Source organism: Brienomyrus brachyistius, chromosome 18 (assembly GCF_023856365.1).
Source record: "Brienomyrus brachyistius isolate T26 chromosome 18, BBRACH_0.4, whole genome shotgun sequence".
NCBI lineage: Eukaryota > Metazoa > Chordata > Actinopteri > Osteoglossiformes > Mormyridae > Brienomyrus > Brienomyrus brachyistius.
The window spans coordinates 15,651,129-15,674,138 of record NC_064550.1 but is presented as its reverse complement, the minus strand read 5'-3'; the positions used below and the strand labels follow the sequence as shown (position 1 = coordinate 15,674,138).

At 49.9% G+C, this 23,010-nt stretch overlaps 1 protein-coding gene across 1 annotated transcript in view; it reads left to right on the top strand.

Moving 5' to 3' along the window:
- Positions 1-22,302, top strand: part of zgc:77784 (uncharacterized protein LOC402947 homolog) — a 63,708-nt gene extending 41,406 nt beyond the window's left edge. The window contains 5 exon segments of the mRNA XM_048984228.1: positions 20,621-20,706; positions 20,708-20,779; positions 21,556-21,676; positions 22,147-22,169; positions 22,171-22,302. Coding sequence (XP_048840185.1) covers positions 20,621-20,706; positions 20,708-20,779; positions 21,556-21,676; positions 22,147-22,169; positions 22,171-22,302 — 434 coding nt within the window.
- Positions 22,303-23,010: the final 708 nt, after the last annotated feature.

Here is a 23,010-nt window from a genome sequence, read left to right as displayed (position 1 = left end):
TCATCACTGTGTATCCACACACTACAATTACAGCATCACTGTATGCTGACGCATTAGAATTATGGCATCACTCTATGCCCACACATTAGAATTACATCATCACTTTGTATCCATGTGTTACAATTATATCTGCATTGTGTATCAACATATTAGAATTACATGACTAGCGTGTGTCCCTGCTTTACCATTACATCATCAGAGTATACCCAAACATTACCATAATGCCATAATGTGTGCACACTGTATTGTGTTCCTATGATGCTTTATTGTGAGGGACCTGGTACATTGTGTGTGTTTTGTGGATACCACTTACGTAGTAGCTGGCCACAATGGGCCATACCTGTAGCTATGCAATTTATCCTTAAATGTGGTGGGTGAGAAACTAAAAGTGTTAAAACTTTGTTATAAGTTTTCAGCCGTTTTAATGGTTAAGATTGTTACAGTAAAACTGGAGTCAATGATAAACACAAAATCACACGTGTGTGAGGTGACCGCCGAGTAATTGCTGCGTTTATCTGTGTGTGTGCGTGTGAAATGATTGCAACCCAAAGCCTGTGTGATGAGTGTGACTGCTGTGTGTGTATGTGTGTCTCTGCAGCGTGATGCCTGTACCGTAACGCTGTAATTGGGGCCGGACTCCGGGCCAGAGCCCAGCGCCTGACGGGCGGACGGACGGCCGTGTGATTTATGACAGCTGCTAGGAAACGTTTAAACCATAAGCGATCATTTCTGCAAGCCGGCAGCTCATTAGCGGGAGTCGGGCGGGGACTGGCGAGGGGCGGCTGCTCGTCCCCTGACACACGCGAACCTAAGGAACGGAGAAGAAAATATGTTTATATGCGGGTTCACAATAGACATCGCTGTTCCCTGCTCAGACCGCAGTAAAATAAAGCAGGAAACATTAATCGTCCTCTGGGGCGCCTCGGCGAGCGTGGCAGCCGCCGCCACCAGCTGACCCAAATCTGGCAAGCGCGTCGCTGGAGAGTCCGACCACCGTGCGGGGGACAGCTCTCGGGGTACGGAGAACCCCCCTCCCCCCAATGCAACGTTTCCATCTTGCAGTTCGGAGAAAAGTGCTGATATTTATGCACCGCACACACAGGCGCACATGCAGCGGCACGCAAACACACACACGGATCCTTAATTAATACGGCGCGCTTGAGCGCTTAGCTGAACGCTGGACAGGTTTGGCATCTGCTGACAGCGCGCCGCTCCTTCCCGGAAGCGACATGCCGCTGGAGGTGTGTTTACACAACCTTATCCGTAAAATATGTATATTTGATTTATTCTCGGTGATTGGCATTTTCCTGCTTTAAAAAATATGCTAATTAGCGCGCGCTATGTCACCAATTAAGAGGACGTTTAGATGGACGGGGAAGCGGCGCGGATGCGTGTGTCACGTCTGCGTGTTTTTGTGTGTGATTACTTGTATACCTTTGTGTGTATGGGAATTTGGGTCTGTGGCAGTATTAGTGAGTGTGTCCTAGGTTGTGTGTGCACACTTGGCTGTGTTCTTATTTGTCACTCTTTTTCTTGGATTCTTTTATATGTGTCTATAAGCAATCAGCGGCAGCAATCAGAAATGGGGGTGAAGAGGGGGGAGCAGGGTTTTCGGTTGGGAGTTGAGGGGGGGGCTTGGGGCAGAGGAAGCGTAACAGCGAACAGATGCCAGTGCGGACGGAAGCCTATACCCAGCGCCAACCCCCCCCCCCCCGCGCTGTAGTGGGTAAACACGATGGTGCCCTAATTCGCGGGTGGTGGGGTGGCGCGTGTGTGTGTTGGCGCAGCTTGGGCCCCCTTCTCAGACACGGTCCCATTCCAGTACTCACTGAACCGCTGCAGCTGCTCTGCTGGCTCACAGTGCCCCCCCCCCCCCCCCCCCCCCCCAAGCTGAAATCAGCGGGCTGGGTGGCGATGGCATCCTGTGCCGACCTACACAGCATGCTGAGGGATCACCAGCCATGGGCAGCCACTTTCTGTTTTTGCCTGTACTGGTCAGTTCTCTTCTGGTCTGTGGTGGTCAGTGCTGATCTGGTTGATGTTGATTATGAGCATGTGATTCGCATCCAGAGAACTATCCAGCACATGAAGATGTCTCTATGTTCCTCAGAGGTTCTCTGCATTAGGCAGGTGTGAATGTGTCTATAAGGCTAACAGGCCTGCAGTGATTTGCAGTGCTGGTGTCTATGAGGACATGCACTGGCTGAATATTGGTGGTGAGAATGTTTTAAGGGGAGTTCCATAATTAAAGACTGTATTGGGTAGGGCTTGATTGGCTTGGAAAATCTGGCTACCAGTGGGAGGCCTGCTTAAAATAAACTCAACCAATGGGAGGACTGCATACACTCAGCTCCAGCAATGAGATGACTGCTTAAACTAAACTCTACCAATGAGAGAATTGTTTGAACTCCACCAAAAGGAGTACTGCTTATGCTAACTCATACAATGGAAGGATTGCTCATACTCAACTCCATTAGGACAGTTCATAAGGAGGCCTTCAGACTACACCGCCTATATCCTCTGTACCCCAGGTGCTCACATAGATACTCATATTTAAAACATATTTTAACAGCTTCTCCACTGGTATGAGAACCTTAGCCGGTTGACCCTTTCAGGGATCATCGCATGCTTTACCCTCCCAGGCAGCAAGAGCAGCCGCACTGGGCACTCTTCTATAGGACAGGAAAGGAAGGATGTGTGGATAGAGGACAGAATGGAGTGAATGGGGGGAGTGGCGATTCCGTAAGCAGCGGAGACATGCGCCCCGATGCTGTCATGTGCTGTGTTTAGTGATTCTCTCTGTCGCTGTGCGCTGATTAATGGAAGCGGATTCTCCGGCTGTCTCTGTGCTTAAGTTCTGAGCGGATGCCCGTGTGCGAAATGATTATGGTGACTCTCGCGATTCCCTGCCCCCCACCCTCACCCCCCCCCAGCCCTCTTTCCGGGCCGCCCTCGAATCCAGCGCGGGGTCCGTACCAGAGCCGGCAAGCAATTAGCTGCCATCGGCACGTGCGTCTTCCTGTTCTCCTCCCTTTATCCAGCATCGCCACCCCCGCCCCCACACCCAGTCGCCCCCCCCCCCCCCATTCCAGTCCGCACCCGCTGAGCCACAGACAGCTACTCGCTGTTTTAATTGACAGGGTCACCGTGTGGAGGATAAAGCCTATGAATTGCTAATCAAAATAGGGGGTTGGGGGGGTTGAGGACTCCGGCGGACGGGGTGCTTTGCCCGCCTCCTCGCCCTCCCTCTGCCTTGCTCACCGTCTGTCTGTCTGACAGCGAGAGGGGTGGACGCCACTTCCTGATGCTGCAGGGGGGCGTCCCTGCTCCTTGTTTATAGTGGTAATGATGTCGCAGCGGGTGTCGTGTTACGCATAGGGGTTCCTGCGAAACAATGCATTCTGATTGGCCTTCCCCAGGGCTGAAAGAGAGGCTGATCCTCCCCCCCTCCTCCCACTTACCAGTGAATCTCCACATCTGCCTTCTTAATGGGGTTTTCTGCCTGGGGAGTGTCGCCCCGGCCTCGTCTGCTTCCTGTTCGGCAGGGCAGGAGGTCCCCCCCCCCACACCTCCCATCTGAACAGGATTCCCCTTCTCGCAGCCTCCTCGGCTGGTGTCTGACTGTGTGTTTGTGAGGGTTTCCCTTCTGAGCGTGCTCGAACCCTAGCTTGAGTGTTGGGGAGTATCCACATATTATGCATGGAGGGTGGTGATTCAGATATCCATCTTTAATGTGGAACCTGATGGATAGTTCGTGGGGTCTCCCTGGTCCGTGTAATTACAGGGTCATGTGACCTGCTGCCCCTCTACATGAAAGAACACCATTGGCTAATTTTGACGTGATAGGTTATGGCTGCTGACAGACAACATGCTAACATCAGCAAGCCTTTTCATCCGTTTTTAAAGTGTCCAGTATCAGCTAATTTTACCACAACTTGCATTCGGATGAAAGCCACCTGGAATTTTACTTTCTAACAAAAAAGTGTCTTTAATCACTTTTCAGCTGCAAGGAAGAAAAGAGCAGAAAAAGAAAATAGGAAACGTTCCCTGTTTTAATTGCCCGGTCCTCGGATGCGAAGTGACTGCTCTGGAAGATCGTGCTTTGATTGCTCTAAGTCGTGAATAGAGATCAAAGTCTTTGTCTCGGCAGCTGCCGCCTCAAGGCTGAGCTCATATATTTTTAGGTTTTATTTCCAAAAGCTCTTTGAGATGCTTTTATTGCGGCTTCTGCTCTGCTTCCTCTGCGGTGGCCGAGGCGAAGGGGCCCCGTGCACCGTACACTGGCGGGTGTGTGGTCACTGCACTGTGAGAAGAGAAATATGGCAGCAATTAAAGTAGAGCAGCCCAGAAATGGCTAAAAAGGATTTACAGAAATCACAGGTGTTTGCTCGGACCTTTATGACCTCCCACCCATAGAGGGCGAGAATTGATGTCAGTGGGTTGTGGGTGGTATCCATAAAGGGGAAGCATGCTAAGGCAGTGCATGAATGAAACCTTCCTTCTTTAATCCACGTTGGTCCTGACCTCTGCATTCTGGGTAAATGGACCTTTCGTAACATGCCTCCGGTTCTTCGATTCACTGTCTCTCCAAGTGGCCCCATAAAAGTGTGAGATCTGTTCAGGTTCAGGGTGGGGCGGGCCGGAGAGGGGGGGCTGTACATTTATATCCTCCTCCCCCAGTATATCTTTTGGCTTCATTTGCCCCCCCCACTTCTCTTTAAACAGGGAAGGCTCTTGTGGGTTGGAAGAAAAATTCATATTGTGGGATTCATTCCTGGGCAGAATTAACAAGGCAGATTAGTGTTCAGCAGGAAAATGCAATGTCTTCAGGATACCCAGACTGCTCACCTGTGTGCGTTTACATCTCAGCATCCAAGAGGTGCTGGTGAGGCTGGGGTTAGGGTTAGAGTTAGGGTTTGGGTTAGGGTTAGGGTTTGGGTTAGGGTTAGGGTTAGGCAGAGGAAGCCGCTTGTAACCCAGGCATTTCTGGATTACGGCCCAATCCAGATTACGTGATTCCGGACAGCGGAAGGACACCCAATGTCACGGAATGTCATGTTCTCTTTTCTGCCCCCTTCTACCCATGATCCATGCATTTATTGCGAGGGGCCTGGTGATGCAGTCAGGATCCAGGGATGTGTAAGGGAGCATGAATAAGAATGCAGCCTCTATTGCCTCAGCAGGAAAGTGCTGGTGGGGGCGGAGCTAGTTGCTATAGCAATGCTACGGTGCGTGCTCCGGCAGCCCGGTGGCACCATGCTAAGAGCACCGCGGTGACGGCACAGTCAGCGCCGTGCCGGGCCTGTTAACACTCGGTTAGGGGGGTGTGATTCAGTCTGGTGCCTGGTGGTGCACTAATGAGGCCAACTGTGTTGTTGTGGGTGTATGCATGTGTGTGCTTACATGCGTGTGTGTGTTGTGATGGTACCGTCGCCATTGGCGACGCCTTGGGTCTGGCCTGGCCACATGAAAAGGCTAAAGCCCTCCACCCAGAACTGCAAGGCTCCCGCCGGAGAGCCCGGCTTTTACAGCTCCGATGACATCAACAGCCCTGCATTCCACCATTTACTGTGCAGCAAAACACCAATTGCGGCCAGTTCAGCATGTCTTAAATAGTGCAGGCTCTGCCATAACCCTACAATTATATGAGCCTGTCAGTCGGGAGCTCTGATCTGCAATCAGTTTGACCTTCATCGCTGCCTTTTCCCATGATGCATCTCATTTGAGTACAAAGTAACGTCTGAGACACGTTTTTGCTTTGTGAATCCTGATTGCTGTCTTTCCTGGATGAGCAATGACCTCTTTCCGCCGTCGTCGAATCCTCAGACTGCTGTCAGAAATCGGCAACTCAAACAGGAAGCACACATTGCCATAGACAGGAAGTGCAGGTGTGGCTAACCATTAGCATGCTAGCTCAGCAGCTCACACTTAGGATGTGCCCTGCACAGCAATGCTGAATATGTAGCATCGGCAGATAAGGGACTGAAGTAGTACCAAGGTCCAGCCCCCTTCTTCTGCCCACCTCTCAGAGAGACCACCCAGGCTTTCCGGAACATAGCCACTACCTCCCGCCACAGCGGGGTGAGCGAGCGGGCAGAAATAGATGATTACATTGCGTCTCTCTCCCGGTGGAAAAATAGAAGGAGGCATTAGCTTCTCTTCATTAGGTCCACGTGGCACGGAGAGACACTCAAACTGCCGCTTTAAAAGCGCCTGGTCTGCTGTCGCTGTCCCCCATCAGCGGCCGCTGCCTGTCTCTCAGCTGCTCTCTTCCATGTTCTGTGGTCTGTGTTCCGCCTTCTGCATTCCGAGGTCCGTGTTCCGCAAGAGAGCCGTTTCTTTTCCCCAGAGGCGCCAGCAGCTAATTAGTGAAAATTCTGCCTTCATGGAAAAATTACACTTTAATTTACTCCACACAAATAATGGCTCTGAAATATATTATTATTATTATTATTATTATTATTCTTTTTTACCATCATGCAATTGGATGGCTTATTTGTCTAACTGACTAATGAATTTGTTTCTCTATTATTTCGCAGCTTTATGCAGCCTTATGAGCGACTGTAAATAAGGTTAATGGAAATGTAACAGTGGGATGTTTTAAAGGAACCTGTACATCACGGCTGGGCTCAAGCGGAGTATTTAAATATTTTGCACCCTGCTTCGAAAAAGATACACGTGTTGTGCATTTAGGGAATTACCCTATCAAGCTTAGATGCATGTGAGCTAAACGTTATTGTATCTTGGTTTGCTTATGTCCATGTGTCCTTGGCAATTTGGCTTTAACCCATCTATTTAAACCCATATGTCACCAGCAGATATGATTACAGTCCATCCAGTGCGATGAGGGCTATCATCTTGAGCTTTATCCCATCCTGTTGAAATGTCTGTCCTGCGGTAGTGCAGTTATAGCCCACCCAGTACGTTCTTGCGCTATTCAGATTTATCACATGCGGTTTAAATATCTCTGTTCTACTCTGGAATTTCCTTAGCCCATCCAGTTGAAATCTCCCTGCCCCACCGTGGCACAGCGGTAGCCCACCCCGTTTAAATGCCTACATGTTATCAGCGTGTTGTGGTGCGGGGGGAGAGGAGTCGTGCATGGAAATGTATGTGTTTGTTGGAGAAGAGCCGTCTCAGACTCAGGCATTCCTAATGAATAATGGAGAACTGGGTGGGGGTGTCTTGCTATGGAGGGGGGTTAAATTCATGGGGGGGTCTTAGTGCTTCACTGAAGCGACTTTAAGCTAAATCAGCCACCCATGTGCTCTCTGGCTCCTTATCTGTAAGGAATTCAGTTGAGCTTCAGGGAAAGACCCCCTCATTTGGCACATGTATTTACATGTGTGTGTGTGTGTGTGTGTGTGGAGAGGATGTTGTCATGGTAGCAGATACATCGGCGTGTGTTTTTCAGCAGTCGGTCCCCAGCGACCATGAATGCCGTTAGAACCCCCGCTTTGTCTCAGGAGGAGGCAGTGGTGGGCGTCCTGCTGCTTGGTGACCTCTCCTGACCCCCCCCTCACAGCCAGGAGCTCTCTGGGACAGATCAGAGGGGAGACACGCTGGCCTGGGTCGCCCCAGCGGGGCGCTCTGCTCAGGAAGCCGCCCGCCTTAGGCTCTGCAACCCCATTTTTTCTCTCTCCTCCTGCCATCTCTCCATCCTTTGCACTCCCTTTCTTTTGATTACTGCGATACCCTGCATGTCTTCGCTGTGACTCTCCCCCAGATGTCCCCCCCGTCTCTTTTTTCTGTTTCATTATTCCTCGCTCACGTTCCTTCCCTGTCTGCGGCTGTGATGCCACAGGGCCGACAGAATCCTCGCTGCTTCCCTCCACCTTCCTCCACCTTCCTCCATCCTGCCACTTTGATCTCTCCCCCCGTCCTGTGCCTCTATGGGCAGAGAGGTGTTTGACAGTGGCCATGCTTGGGTAATTAGAGCTCGTTACGGGGGAGTGTCGCGCTAACGAACACACCTGCTGTGCAGCTGTCCCTCCCCAGGTCCTAGATGAGCCCCCCCCCGCACAGTTTCACTGTCGCCTGCGTTGCCACGGCAATGACTCCCTGGGCTCCACCCTGGTGACCTCCTGCACCAAAGGGGGGGCGCTCTCAGGTTAACGCACTGCCATGTTCTGCCCCGACTTGGAGGTCAGGGTGCTCCTCTAGTGCTCCTCTAATGCTCCTCTAATGCTCCTCTAATGCTCCTCTAATGCTCCTCTAACGCTGCTTGCACTTTATTCATTTCTGCGACTTCAGCTAAAGGACAGTGATGGTAATGAAGGTGCAACGATACTGTGGACACATTAAGAGCCAAGCATTGTCCCATGTATTTGCTTGTATTTCTCATTGGCATTCATAGGGTAAATTTGGTATAGATCGTGGTGGACAGTCCTGCCTTGGATTCTAGAACATTCTTTGACAGGCACGGCGGGTTTGGGCCGGTGCCGGTATGTGGACGAGTCTTGTGTTGTGTTTGGGGGAGGGGTGGGCTTACTGGGATTCATCCCCATCTCCCACTGCTGGATCTGTCTGCAGTGAAAGCTGGCAGAATGTTAAAGAGATTCCCCCCCTGCCTCTCTGCCAGGCAGTCTCAGAGGGCACCCCCCCCCCCCCCCCCCCCGGTGTCCATAGCAACAGGGACCGAGGACCGGGTGGAGTGGGGATTTGCGGGACTCCCTCGCAGTCTGTCACTTGTACCCCACTTGGCGGGCCTTCGGTCGGGTGGGCGGGGAGAGGCTTTTTAGCCTTTTTAGTTTGCCCCCCCCAGCAGAGGACATGTGTAGAGTGTGGCCAGAAAGACAGTGAAGGGTTGGAGATACTGTCCCTGATTCTGGAAACTAAGTCACCTGGATAACTTGGCTACTAACAGCAACAGCACCCCCACCTCCCCACCAGCGACTCCCCCAGGTGTGGAGAGCAGAGCATCAACTGTGACGGTCCCACCCCTCCCCATCAGCCCACTTCAGACACATCTGGTCCATGGATCGACTCCGGAGGGCTCTGGGAGGTACGGACCAATGGGAAGTGTTTATCTGTGATTAGTGCAGATTGGATAAACTAATCCTGCAGAATAAGCGGCTTCGCGAGGCTCAGTGGCCTTCCCGGCGGGGAGTGGGGAGGAGGGGGCAGGACGGATAATACCCCCCAAAACTCCCTGTTCGCCACCTGCTAATGTGCATACTGTAATATTTCCGGATTAGTGAATTGACTACGATGTCGCTATTTGCTGGCCATTTCTTTTGTGAGTGCCGCATGGAATTCTGGGAGCGGTCACGTGACCCATCTTCCTGGCCGACCTAGTCTGCCTTATTTTTTCTGGCTCCTGGTGAAGTATGAACGGTCACAGAATGGGGCACCCCAGACCCCCAGTGTGAGGTCCTTCCTCTTTTTTGGCAGTTGAGGTGTTTCAGCTGGATGGGAGCTTGACACCGTGGCGCGTAAACGGGCTCCCACCGTGTGGAGAGAGACGAGAGTGATTGTGGGGGTTGGGAAGAACAGGGCCACAGATGAATATGCAGGAGTCGCCCATGGGTGCTGATCCATGACCACTGTGTGCGTAGAATGTGCCTCAGCCTGATTATACACACATGCGCACGCTAATGCACACACGCACACTCATGTACGCACACGCCGGCACACGCAGCCCGAGAAGGGTGCTAAATCCCTCCAATTACCGCATGCAAATACTCTGCTTTGTCCTCCTCGTTATCTTCCTCGCGATGGTTAATCGGCGACTTCTTGAAGAGATGGAGAGAGGGCTGTGTGGCGAGAGTGGAGGTGGCGAGGGTGTAGCCACAGTGACAAAGGAGTCGGTGTGGGGGTGGTTCTGTGGTGGGGATGGAGGTAGCTGGGATGTACCTCCACAGTGACGGCGTTTCAGTCTAATGGGGGTGGAGGAAGTGCGGTGTAGATCAGGGTTCCCCAATCAATCCACACAATCAATCCCCCACCCTCCCCACTTGAGAAATTTTATCATCAACACTCCCGTGACCCTTGGCATTGTGTTGCTCATGGAATTTGGCCTTCAGGGAAAAACATAATTGGAGCCCTTTTTGTAGATATAGTGGCACCGGCCTATAGCCAAAAATTGATTTTGTGGGTGTTCCCCTTGGTAGAATTTGCTGACCAAGTGGTGGAAGCAAATTTTGGGGTTGGGGGGGGCGCAAAGTTCAAACCGGTAATTTGACTGTGTGGCAAGTCTTGAGCTGGTTTGGGTGTTTCAGTGTGATCTGGGATTTTCACCCTGGTAAAACAAAAATCTGGGTTAGGTGGTTATCAGTGCTGGTTCTCTTTGGCTTCCATGGCGATGCTGTTTGTTTGAAGCGTCCTAAATCATCCAACAGCTCGCAGACAGCCACGCCCCTGCACTTCCTCTCCTCATTGATCGGCTTTGATCGGCTCTCCTGTTAATTACCGACTTGTTAATGAAGTGCCGGATCTGCAGTGGGGCTTCCCTGGACTGTGATTTGCTGCTGGACGCTCGGCGGAAGAGAACCCGTCGCGACAATTGCACGTCGAGCGCTGTAACACATTGATATTGCTGCACACCACTTCAACGAATTAGTGGAACAAGATTAGCGGGAATTAGCCGTTCGATAAGTTGTTTGTTCAAAGATTTATCCTAATTAATTAGGATGAATGCTAATCGGAGTGGCACGCTTGTTTGGGCGATGCAGGCACATGATGATCCAAGGCTAGGACACTGAAGCACATACTCTCATGGAGGTTCTTGTGTGACAATAAAATTCCTGTGTTTCTGGGAGTGTGAGGATTGAAAATATCTAAAAACACCAAAAGGAGTTCAGCGTAGCTCAGATGTTAAGACGGATTCCAGCTGTCTTGCAATGCCGCAGTGTAAGGCAGGTGCTCTGTTCCTGGCCTTATTCCACATAATCCGGGTTATGTGCAGCTTTCCCTGTCTTCTTTAAGACACTAACAAGCGCTGTACTGAGGGAACAGCTCAATCAGTTCAATTAGAGAAATAATTAGCTTTGTAGGGTGTGTGAGAATTCTGGTAGGATGAAAAGGCTGTGAAAATGAGGAGGGAGCAGCTCGGATAATTAAGGACATGAGCCCCTCCCACCAGTGCTCTAGTGTCACCCTCTGCCCTGCCTGCTGCTTCAGATGAAGTGTAGGCCAGGCCAGGGGCCCCACGGTGAATGAGGGGGTTGACACTCTAGGGCGCCACCTGCTGGTGAAATTGTCTCTTCTCTTTCCCCCAGAATTCCAGCTCAGTGTTTCTGGGTGGCAAGAAATGTATACTAGGCCTTAAGCAAGTGCAAACTGTCAGACTGACACAGAGAAGCACGTATTCCTTCTTCCAGCTGGTGTTTACATTTTATTTATATTGACGATGCTTGTTCAAGTACCCAGGAGCGAAATCAGTTTGCCGCCCTTGGGATTTGAACCAGCAGCCTTCTGATCACAGGCCCTGCTTGCTGAGCCACACACCAAGTAACTGAGCTTTACTGAAGAAGTTTGCAAACTTGAATCGGTTACAGGTGGAGAACAGCCTTCTATCTGCCCCCGGTCCTTTGATGCTTGCCGGCAGTCCCTAGGCACGTAAACATCAGCGAGATGACAGAAGGTACGATAAAAGATTAAAAGACGAGCGACACGTCAGCTCCAGTATAAATCACCGCATTTCCAACAGTGGGAGTTATAGAGCCAGAATAGAAGCATGATTTATAAAATACGGCTGCATGGTGACCCAAATATTAGGATGTGTACTCAAGAGCAGCACTGCTGTGAGGTGGGAGGTCTGGACGAACAGGGTCAAATCCCACATGAGAGCTGGCTGCTGTACTCCCCTAAGAAAGTGACATAGCATAAACTGTAAATACAGATCTGTTTGCACGAGTGAAGTTGTATGTTTTACATATTTCATATTGTGCATTTGACAACACAATTCAATAAATAAATGTTCTGTGGGTGTATGGATGTTCTGTGAAATATCACTATTGACGGGGTGAGTCTTGCTCCTTTGCAGGTTCGGCTCTGTTCCCCAGGCTTGCTTCTGTACCCCCTCGAGCGCGGCGGCGGCGGGGGGGGGGGGATAATGCCGTATCCGTAGGGGGTGGCCTGCCTCACAGCCTCGCTCCCACTGTACATCAGTGCTGATTCTCGCTGACAGTTTTAGGGCGTCGGCACGTGACTGTATTTATTTATTCAGGTACATTCCACTGCGCCTGCCCCTCCACCCTCTGTCTCTCTCTCTGTCCCCCAGTCTCTCTGTCTGTCTGTCTGTCTCTCTCCCCTCTCTCTCTCTGCATCTCTCTGTCTCATCCTCTCTGCCTCTGTGTCTGTCTCCTTCGCAATCTCCTCCATCTCTATCTCTCTGTCTTTCACTGCCCCGTCTCTCTTTTTCTCTGTCCTTGTTCTTCTCTACCTCTATCTCCTCCATCTCTCTCCTTCATTGCCTCCTCTGCCTCTCTCTATCTCTGTCTCCTCCATCTCTCTCCTTCTCTGCCCCCTCTGCCTCTCTCTACCTCTGTCTCCTCCATCTCTCTCCTTCACTGCTCCCTCTGCCTCTCTCTACCTCTATCTCCTCCATCTCTTTCCTCCATTGCCTCCTCTGCCTCTCTCTACCTCTGTCTCCTCCATCTCTCTCCTTCACTGCCCCCTCTGCCTCTCTCTACCTCTATCTCCTCCATCTCTCTCCTTCATTGCCTCCTCTGCCTCTCTCTACCTCTGTCTCCTCCATCTCTCTCCTTCACTGCCCCCTCTGCCTCTCTCTTCCTCAATCTCCCATCTCTCTCCTTCACTGCCCCCTCTGCCTCTCTTCCTCTATCTCCCCATCTCTCTCCTTCACTGCCCCCTCTGCCTCTCTTCCTCTATCTCCCCATCTCTCTCCTTCACTGCCCCCTCTGCCTCTCTCTTCCTCTATCTCCCCATCTCTCTCCTTCACTGCCCCCTCTGCCTCTCTCTTCCTCTGTCTCCTCCATCTCTCTCCTTCACTGCCCCCTCTGCCTCTCTCTACCTCTGTCTCCTCCATCTCTCTCCTTAACTGCCCCCTCTGCCTCTCTCTTCCTCTGTCTCCCCATCTCTCTCCTTCACTGCCCCCTCTGCCTCTCCCTCTGTCTCCTCATCTCTCTCCTTCACTGCCCCCTCTGCCTCTCTCTACCCCTGTCTCCCCATCTCTCTCCTTCACTGCCCCCTCTGCCTCTCTCTACCTCTATCTCCTCCATCTCTCTCCTTCACTGCCCCCTCTGCCTTTCTCTACCTCTGTCTCCTCCATCTCTCTCCTTAACTGCCCCCTCTGCCTCTCTTCCTCTGTCTCCACATCTCTCTCCTTCACTGCCCCCTCTGCCTCTCTCTTCCTCTGTCTCCTCATCTCTCTCCTTCACTGCCCCCTCTGCCTCTCTCTTCCTCTGTCTCCTCCATCTCCCTCCTTCACTGCCCCCTCTGCCTCTCTCTACCCCTGTCTCCTCATCTCTCTCCTTCACTGTCCCCTCTGCCTCTCTCTTCCTCTGTCTCCTCCATCTCCCTCCTTCACTGCCCCCTCTGCCTCTCTCTACCTCTGTCCCCTCCATCTCTCTCCTTCACTGCCCCCTCTGCCTCTCTCTTCCTCTATCTCCCATCTCTCTCCTTCACTGCCCCTCTGCCTCTCTCTACCTCTATCTCCCATCTCTCTCCTTCACTGCCCCCTCTGCCTCTCTCTTCCTCTGTCTCCCATCTCTCTCCTTCACTGCCCCTCTGCCTCTCTCTACCTCTATCTCCCATCTCTCTCCTTCACTGCCCCCTCTGCCTCTCTCTTCCTCTGTCTCCTCCATCTCCCTCCTTCACTGCCCCTCTGCCTCTCTCTACCTCTGTCTCCTCCATCTCTCTCCTTCACTGCCCCCTCTGCCTCTCTCTACCTCTATCTCCCATCTCTCTCCTTCACTGCTTCACTGTTTCTCTCTCTCCATCCCTGCTGTTCCCACCCTCACTTTACTCAGCTGAAACGTGTTTTATAGGCATGAGTGCAGACATAAAACAGGATGTAAATAGTGTTGATAAACGACGTTGTGTAAGAGGCTTATGGGGCGTAGTTGTGGCCTCATGCCTCCAGGGTTACGGGTTTGGCTCTGGATGTGCTTGTGTGTGTGTGTGTGTGTGTGTGTCTGTGTGTGTCTGTGTGTGTGTGTGGATTTTGTTCATATTACATTGTGGGGGACCGAAAGTCCCCCACAATGTGATAAAAACCAGTTATTTTTTATCTTTCAGATCCCCACAAAGATCTGTGAATGCAATCAAAAAACTAAAAATGGCAAAAGACTTTTATTTTCTTTGGTTACTTATGTTTAAGGTTAGGGCTGGGTAGGGGTCATCATGTCGGGATTAGAAGCGCTGAATTTCTGGGGTGTGACTCAGCAGGTTCGGTCTCTGTGCCTGTGATCGGAAGGTTGCTGGTTCGTTTCCCATTCCTTAGTGGAATAATGATATTTTCACTGACTCCTTCACCCCCAAAATGCTCCAGGTCTGCTGGATAAAAGACTAACCCTGCAGTCAGACCCCAAGCTTCGCCTGTAATATGTATACCAATGACCCAAAACATTATGACCAGCCCCACATGATATAAATAACGTTCACTGATCTTGTTAAAAACAGGCCAGGGATATATGGATGTAAACTAACATTCGGTACTCATAGTCTACATGTCAAATGCCATAGAAATGGTTAAGACTAAAGGCTTGAGTGACTTTCATAAGGACTAAATCCTTATGGTCAGACGTCTGCGTCAAAGCAGCACTGAAATGGTAAGGCGTATGTAGTACTCGTGGTCAGCCATGGTGAGTACCGACTGTTAGCGGTCCGAGGAGGGGACAACTGCACCCTGCAGACAGGGTGCTGGCTGGCCGGGACTCGTCAGTGTGAGATATGACGGCTGTCTCAGCTGCTATGTACCAACAGAAGATTTACGTGGCAGAAATCCCAGATAATTTTAATGATGGTCACGGGAATAATGTGTCACGACTGCAGTGTATAGAGCTCTGAGTACTGAGTACTGAATAAAAATAAACTTGTGTATTACTGAAGTCATAATTCATGTCACTTATCCATAGTTTGCCAAATGCAAGCTGAAGGGTTTTTGCTTGTAACAGTCTCAGAGCGGGTTTGTCTTAGAGTCTGCAAACGGATCGCGTGGCTGACTTCCCAGTCTGCCCATGTGCCGGCAGCCCGGCAGCCCGGCCCGATCAGCAGAGCGGCGGCGTGCCGCTCGCTTAGCCCCTGCTTGGCGCCTCTCTCCGTCTCCGGCGGCGGCCAGACACCGCCATCGCCAGCACTCACATCCCGTCCAGAGTCACTCAGTGCGCGATTACAGCTCAGGATCCGGGCTGTGTAATCCAGCCCTCCAGATGGGGCTCCTTCCATTTGTTTTCTTATTTGCTCCATGTTAATTTGTTATAAAATGTTGCTGATCCGAGACTCCCCCCCCCCCACCCCCCCCTCCTTCTGTCTTTGGCAAGAAACACACTCGGGAAGTATTTCCAAAACAAACAAATGTGCTCAGACGGCAAAACAAATTAATATTGCGGTAATAATGAAAATATCAAGACTCACTGATAGCTTATTTCCAGTGGTGGTGGTGTTTTAGTCTATGGTGGTATTTTTAATTCCACATTGTTTATACTGAAGATACCGCTGCATTAATGTAGATGTTTCTGTTTCTTTTACAAAAATAAATACAGCCATGAAAAAAATTAAGAGAGCACTCTATATATTAAAACAAATCTGCATTTTTAAATCCTGGTTTAATCCGGGTTCTGCTGGCAGAGGCGATGCTGAGTGGCTGGTTGCTTCCACACAAGAACAAAGTGAAGCAGGAGAGACTGGGAACGAGCAGAAACCAGCCAGGTCGAGGGCAGAAGCGACTTTCTAATGCAAGAGATGACCGGTAACTTATCTGGTACTGCATCATGAATCCGAGGATGACCTCAAGTGACCTTCACAATGACTGGCAAACATGAAGTGGTGTGAAGTGCACTGCTAGGACAGTTTGTAATAGGCTCCTAGAAGCAGGCCTGAAGTCACATAAAGCACTGAAGAAGCCCTTCATCGATGAGAAGCAGGGAAGAACCAGGCTGTAGTTTGCAATGTGTGTGTGTATTTATATATAATTCTAATACATGCCGTCACACTGTGCTGTCTGACCACTTGCACTTTCTGCAGTGACAATACAGGTGAATCTATTCTAGTGCAGGTTTTTACATTTTTGGAATCAGGCAGCATTTGTGTGTCTCTCCTTTGCGTCATGTCTTAATGTCCATACCTGTGGGGGTGTGGGGGAGGTGGGGACCAGGTAGAATTCAACCCTGAAGTGCAGTTTAGTGTTGAGGAAGGATTTAATCTGAAAGACACAGGTGCAAAATGTGTTTGCATATGTATGTGCATACAGGCAGCCTCCAGGTCACAAACAACATCCGTTCCCTAAGTCGAAATTTGAGGTAAGTCAGAACAGGTACATACGGTTTTTACTTAATGTCAGTTAGTCAAATGTTTGTCTTAGTATATAGTATAGTATATATTTTACATTTCTATGCATATGAAACACTTAAAAAACATCTCCAAATACACAAACTCATCTTTAAAATAATAGTACAGTACATAAAAATAATATATAATAATAAATGTAATTATATAAAGTACTGTACCTTATGTAATATGTCTTTAAAATGCATAAATATTTCTTCAAACATGCTGACACGTGTGCTGTGTACGCGATGTTTATTTAGCAATAGAGAGCTAATCAAAACGATTCTGGGCCCGGTTTCACGAAATGTTCTTAAAGCTACATCGTTCGTAAGTGCTAGTTGTCCTTAACTCAGAGACTGCCTGTATTGGGTGGCAGGCGTACAGGTAGCTTGTAGAACATACAGTCAGATGCGTCTCCAGTGATGTCAAATGTCTGAATGTGTGACACAGTAGGAAAGGATCCTTTATGTATGTGGGGGTGGATATGCAGCACTGTGCAAAAATCTTAACCCACGAAAGAAAATAGTTTGTATGTTTTAACTGATATTTATGTTGGTAAAAAAACTATGAGTTTTTGTCTGCTGAAGCGAATAAGCTTTTCAAAACCTCTCCAAAAGTCGCCATAGCAATGCAGTAACCATCCAATATACCCGTGGATTTGTTGACTCGATCACTTGCTCATATGTTTGGCTAATCAATACCTCATTAAGTCATTTAACTGATAGAATGGCTGCAGAAGCTCCTGCAGAGGGATTTTGGGAACTACAAAGATGAAGAACTTCAAGCTTTATCTTTGATAGCCTAAGACTTGTGCCTGATACTGTATGTTTGTGTTGGGATGCCCATGTTGCTAAAGAGGTGTTTGACAGTCAGAGGAGAACTGATTTAAGGGGACTAAAGTTAAACAGCAAAGGGACTGCTCTCTCAGAGGTCCTCCTGCAGATCTTTTTAATGGGTGTATAAATGATTGTTGCATGTGTATAGCTCTTTTCAAGACAACCAAAGAGCTTTATTGAACCAATGGAGAGCCACTTAAACCAACACCATTGTGCAGCATCCACCTGGAAGATGCGGCTGCCATCCTGCACCAATATGCTCACCGCACAGTAGCTAAGGTGGTGAAGGAGCAGGAGAGAATTCACCAGTTAGAAATAGGGGATGATTAGGAGTCCTGATCTGAAAGGAGCGCGGTGAGTAGTTTCAACCAGGATATTGTGGTACCATACCTACTCTTTCAAAAAGTGCGCAGGGATGATTTATGACCCCAGAGAGTAATGACCTTGGTTTTCTGTCTCATCCAAGGACGGTGTCATTTGTACAGTACAGTGTCCCTGTCACTCATATATTCTGACTGTAGTTCATGCTGTCAGCTGTCCATGAGCGGTCCTGCCAATTTAAAATAGAAAAACATTAAATGCACTACATCCATTGAAGTTTGGTCTGATCTCCCCTGCCAGAAAACAGCCAATAGGGTGTGACCTCCTCTTTTCTGTAAAACCGCCAACCAGGATTTGACCTCCACTTCCCTGTAAAACAGCCAATCGGATGTGACCTCCACTCCATCGTAAAACAGCCAATCGGATGTGACCTCCACTCCATTGTAAAACAGCCAATAGGGTGTAACCTCCACTTCTCTGTATAATAACCTCTATACCTTCAACCCGTGGAAGGAGTAGGTCGGGTGACATTTGATCGTTGGAAAATGGGCATTTTTCCAATACGTTCACTATTGTCATCTATGCATAGAATTTTCTTGGCTGAAATTCTAGTGGCTCCAAGCTAGGAGACAATTGTCCATTTTTAGCTGCCCAGTCTTTAGCCACACCTTCTTACCTCTGTGCTAAAAGACCCTTTGCTGCTGCGTTCTCGACCGACAGCGAGCAGCTGGCATTGGTGAGGCCCCTGGAAGGAGCTGCTGCTTGGCACATCACGGTCGATTCAGCTTGAGCCTCGCCTGTCGGCTAACTGGAGCGTGTTAACGGTGCAGACAAAGGAATGTGCGTTAATTAGACCTGCTCCAAAGGTTGCGGCATGCTGCTCTAAGGAGTCGCATGATCTCATCCTGTCCTGAGCTCTTTTGGATCTCATCTCACAATTTGTCCTCCTTGTTTTCTTCTTGCTTGATACAAACCAAAAACATGGTTTTGATGTTTTGGTGTAAGGCTTTTATTTTGAAAGGTGGCATCTGGTTGATAGCATGTGGACTTTTATTTTGAAGGGCGACGCATATGGGTGGGGCCCATGTCCCTTGGGGGCGCACTGTGGTCACTCCCTGTCCGTTATCACAAACTACGGTCCAGAAATGTTATTTGCAGTCGTGTTTGTCATTGACAGCGTTATAGATGCTCCTTTTCCACTGCTCCGGAACCTTCTGTGAAGGGGTCAGGGGTTATCATCAGCTTTTCCCACTATTGGCATTGACTGGGCTTTTTATTCGTCTTTCCATCTGGATCGTCCTCTGGTGGATCCCGCCAAAGAGCTCTGGGACGGTTTGGCTGCTCATGCCTGAAACCATGAATGATAAAGAGGAGGATTGAAATTTCAGGAATTGGGGAAGGGGAGAGAAGAAGGTGGAACCTCAATACCTGAGACTTTTGGGGGTCCCATGTACTTTCTCCCCCAGCCCACCACGCCCATCGATAAGTGTTTTAAATTGAGAAGTCAAGCCTGTTTAATTGTCGGCAACAAACACCTTTAAAATGGAGGTAAAAATCCATGTCTTCACAAAGACGCGAGTGGCGGAGAGCAGCAGTCCTCACTGCTCACTGCGCATACAGGTTTTTAACCGGCCTGGCTGCTTATGCGCTTGATTAAACAGATTATTACACTAACTGAACTGACACAGCCATCCCTGTTGGAGTTAGTGGGTTAAAGAGGCCTAGTAAGACCACCCACAGCAGCAGTCCAACAGTGGGGGGGGGGGGTTGCAGCACCACCAAAGTCGCTGCTTTTAGCACTGTTTCCGCCCCAGAACGCATCAGCTTTGCTCTCAGTTGGTTTGTGAGAGACAGTGTGGCAGTTTTAGCCAAGTCTGATATAATGTGTCCATCGTGGGAGACACTGCTGTTGTTCCTGTCTCCAGCAGGGGGTGCCGTGCTGCAGGGCTCTGCACACCTGTTTCTGATACCCACAGGGGTCTCGCTGTTCTGCAGGTGGGGCTGCGATGGCCTGGGCAACTTACTTTTTTCTCCTCTTGGCCAAAGGTTTCCTGTTGTCATCTCGCTGCCTCTCACTTCTCCGTTCTTGAAAGAAATAAACACTCCGGTCCCGGTAGATAGGGCCCTCCCACCTAGGCAGATAGAGCTCTCTGGGACCTGTTAGGCCTTCATGCTATGCCGCCGGGAGTTATGGGAAGAAGCTGTGTTATTCTACCTTCATTACCGTCGCTCCAGCTGCCCGTCACCGGCCTTTTCAGAAGACAGACAGTCCCGGTGGCTGTCAGATTGTTACAAGCCACTCGCCCAGCCGGCCGACGGAAGTCGGGGGTGACGTTCTGCAACCTCCCGCCAAACGCCACGAAGGGACGGCCGTAGCCACCCCAGGGATGGAGTGCTGTGTGCGCGTGGGAGGGAGGCGTCCCTCGGGGCCTCGGGCTCTCCATGGAAACCAGCATCATGGCATCTCTGCTCCCACGAGCCTCGGGAAAAAAAGCCAGTTTAAGCTTCACAGCTGGCTGCCATGTGCCCCCCCGTTCCAACAGAATGGCGGAGTGCGAGCCGGGGAAAGACGTTTAGCAGATGATTCGAGTCGTGAGCTTTTGTGTCGGAGGAATTCCGCTTGTTTCATTCACGCAATTACTCACAATAAGCCACACCCTTCAATTTACATCAGATCGCATTTTAACACATTTCTAAGTCAGAAATTTTCTTTTCATGCTGCACATCTGCGCCACTTGTCCCTTTTTCCATCCTTCCGTTCATCCTCCTGTTTTCTCTTGTTTTTTTCTTCTGTCCCTGTCAAACTCTGCCTTTTCTGTCCATTTCTTGGGTAAAGCAGATGAAGTCCTGAGCAGAACGAATGAATAAAATCACAAATGATTCAGGCGAGTCGCCACACAGGTGATCATTTCTGTGAGGATGCAGCGGACAGGGACATGCAGAACTGCTGTCTTTCTTACACTTCTCTTCTCGTGACCTTTCATTCTCTCTTTTTCTGTTTTCCTCTGCAGTTCTGCGTGACGACTTCAGGCAGAACCCTTCGGACGTGATGGTGGCAGTGGGGGAGACAGCCGTTTTGGAGTGCCAGCCCCCCCGGGGGGCACCCAGAACCCACCACGTACTGGAAGAAAGACAAGGTGCGCATGGAGGATAAGGACGACAGAGTCACGGTGAGTGTGTGCGTGTGCGTGTTTAAATTCACTGGCAGCCCATGCCAAACACTGCAAGTTCAAATGCTGTCACCGAATCCATGGATAAACTGCAAATAAACAGCTTAAGCTGCAGACACTTTACGCTCCATTGCAGTTATTTACAGACTTGCCCGCAGCATTTAAATGATGCTGTTTTTTTAACAGGCTAGCTGTAAATTTCTGGCTGCTGGCAGCTCTGCACCCAACAAAGTGCCTTGTTTCACATGCCTTCAAAGTGATGACTGATGTCTGCTGAATATATTCTCACAATATGATAAATACCTGCTGAAAATGTGTAAACACCTGCTAAATACCCGTTAAATACCTGCAAAAATGGATAATATACCTACCAAATACTTGTTAAATACCTGCTGAAATATGTTAAGTACTTGCAGAATATGTGTTAGATACCTGTTAAATACCTACTGAAAATGTAATAAGTACCTGGTAAATAGATAGATAGACAGACAGATATTAGTTTGTTTGTGGACCTGCTTATAATATAATTACCAAATCACAATATTCTACAGTCAAATAAGCAGGCAAACAGAAATTCTGGGCAGCAAATATGTCAGAGTTCTGCCTAACTGTTGCCCTGTGCTGTAAACAGGCCTCTGCAGACCACGTTTTTTGTGACGTTAATGTGTCTGTTTTTCAGTAATTCATTGAATGTTCGAGTCGCTGTGGTGTTTTGTGAGGGCGTTTAATGAGCTGGGCTGAACCACCACTGTCTGTTTTCCACACCAACCCGCCAGATCCGTGGGGGGAAGGTGACGATCACCGGCGCCAGGCGTAGCGACTCTGGAATGTACACCTGCATGGCCGTCAACATGGTGGGCGAGCGGGAGAGCGAGGCAGCCCAGCTGTCCGTGTTCGGTGAGGACCCCAGACTCGGCCGTCCGCTGAGGGCCCGTCTTAAAATGTCCAACTGGGAAAGGGGGCATAGAGTCAGTCCATGAGTTGTTCAACTGTCATGTACTTGGTCCCAAACATCTCGGGAGGCCAGGGAGCCCTGCTGTTCTGTCTGTGATTGTGATACCAAACCTAAATCGCGAGTTGTTTTAGATTAATGTTACTAAGCAACAGGGGAAAAAATATGATCATGCCGCTCTCGTTCTCATTCCAGAAGGCACCCTCTATTCGGATGCCATGTCTGTGCTTTGAACGGTAACATTATATAGGTTTATTTCCCAGTAATTATAGTGCAGTGAGCCCCTTAACTGCTGGTTGATTAATACTTGGGATGGCTCTGACGAGCACTGTACGGGGGAGCTTTGGGTGGCCTTCAAATTTCCATGGAGACCATTTATGATGCCCCCCCACGCCATACGCCCACTTTTTCCCAGAGAGGCCCAGTTTCCTGCGGCGGGCCGACCAATCAGGTGGTGCTGGTGGAGGAGACTGTAGAGCTGCGGTGCCAGGTGCAAGGCGACCCACTGCCCACGGTGCGCTGGAAGAAGGACGACACCGAGGTGCCACGCGGCAGGTCCGTGCAGTGCTGATTCCCTGCATGCTGATTCCCTGCAGTGCTGATTCCCTGCAGTGCTGATTCCCTGCATGCTGATTCCTTGCATGCTGATTCCCTGCATGCTGATTTGCTGCATGCTGATTTGCTGCATGCTGATTCGCTGCATGCTGATTCGTTGCATGGTATTTCACTGTTTGATGATTTGTTGTGCGGCGATTTGCTGTGTGCTGATTCGCTGTGTGTAATTCACTGCATGCCTATTCGCTGTGTGGGCCCAGCTGAACAGTGTGCATGCTTGTTGGAACGTGTATGTTTGCTTGTCGGCTGGGGTTAATCCAGGCCAACTGATCCCCCTCCCACAGCTGGCCTGTGTGGGGTCGCCTTCGATCTCTGCCCCCCCCCATGGTGTGAGATGGGGGTATCGCTGTCGCGCTGAGGAGGCGGGGCTGAGTGGGGTCAGGTGTCCCAGTTCCCAGGTTGACTTATTGGTCCTGGCTGTGATGCTATCAAACCTGAGCAAAATGGCCAAATCACCATGGAATTTATAATATATGTGCAATTTATATTAGGAAATTAGGAGATATGTAGCTCAACTCTCCTCCGTTTGGGCTGATTCCAGGTCAGATCAATCTCTGAGCCCCGAAACCAGGTCCTGACCAGAGATGGTGTGTTTCTGTTCTGAGTGATTCGAATGTTGACCATCGTTGGCTTATCGGATTGGCTGCCCTGTACCCTGCTCAGC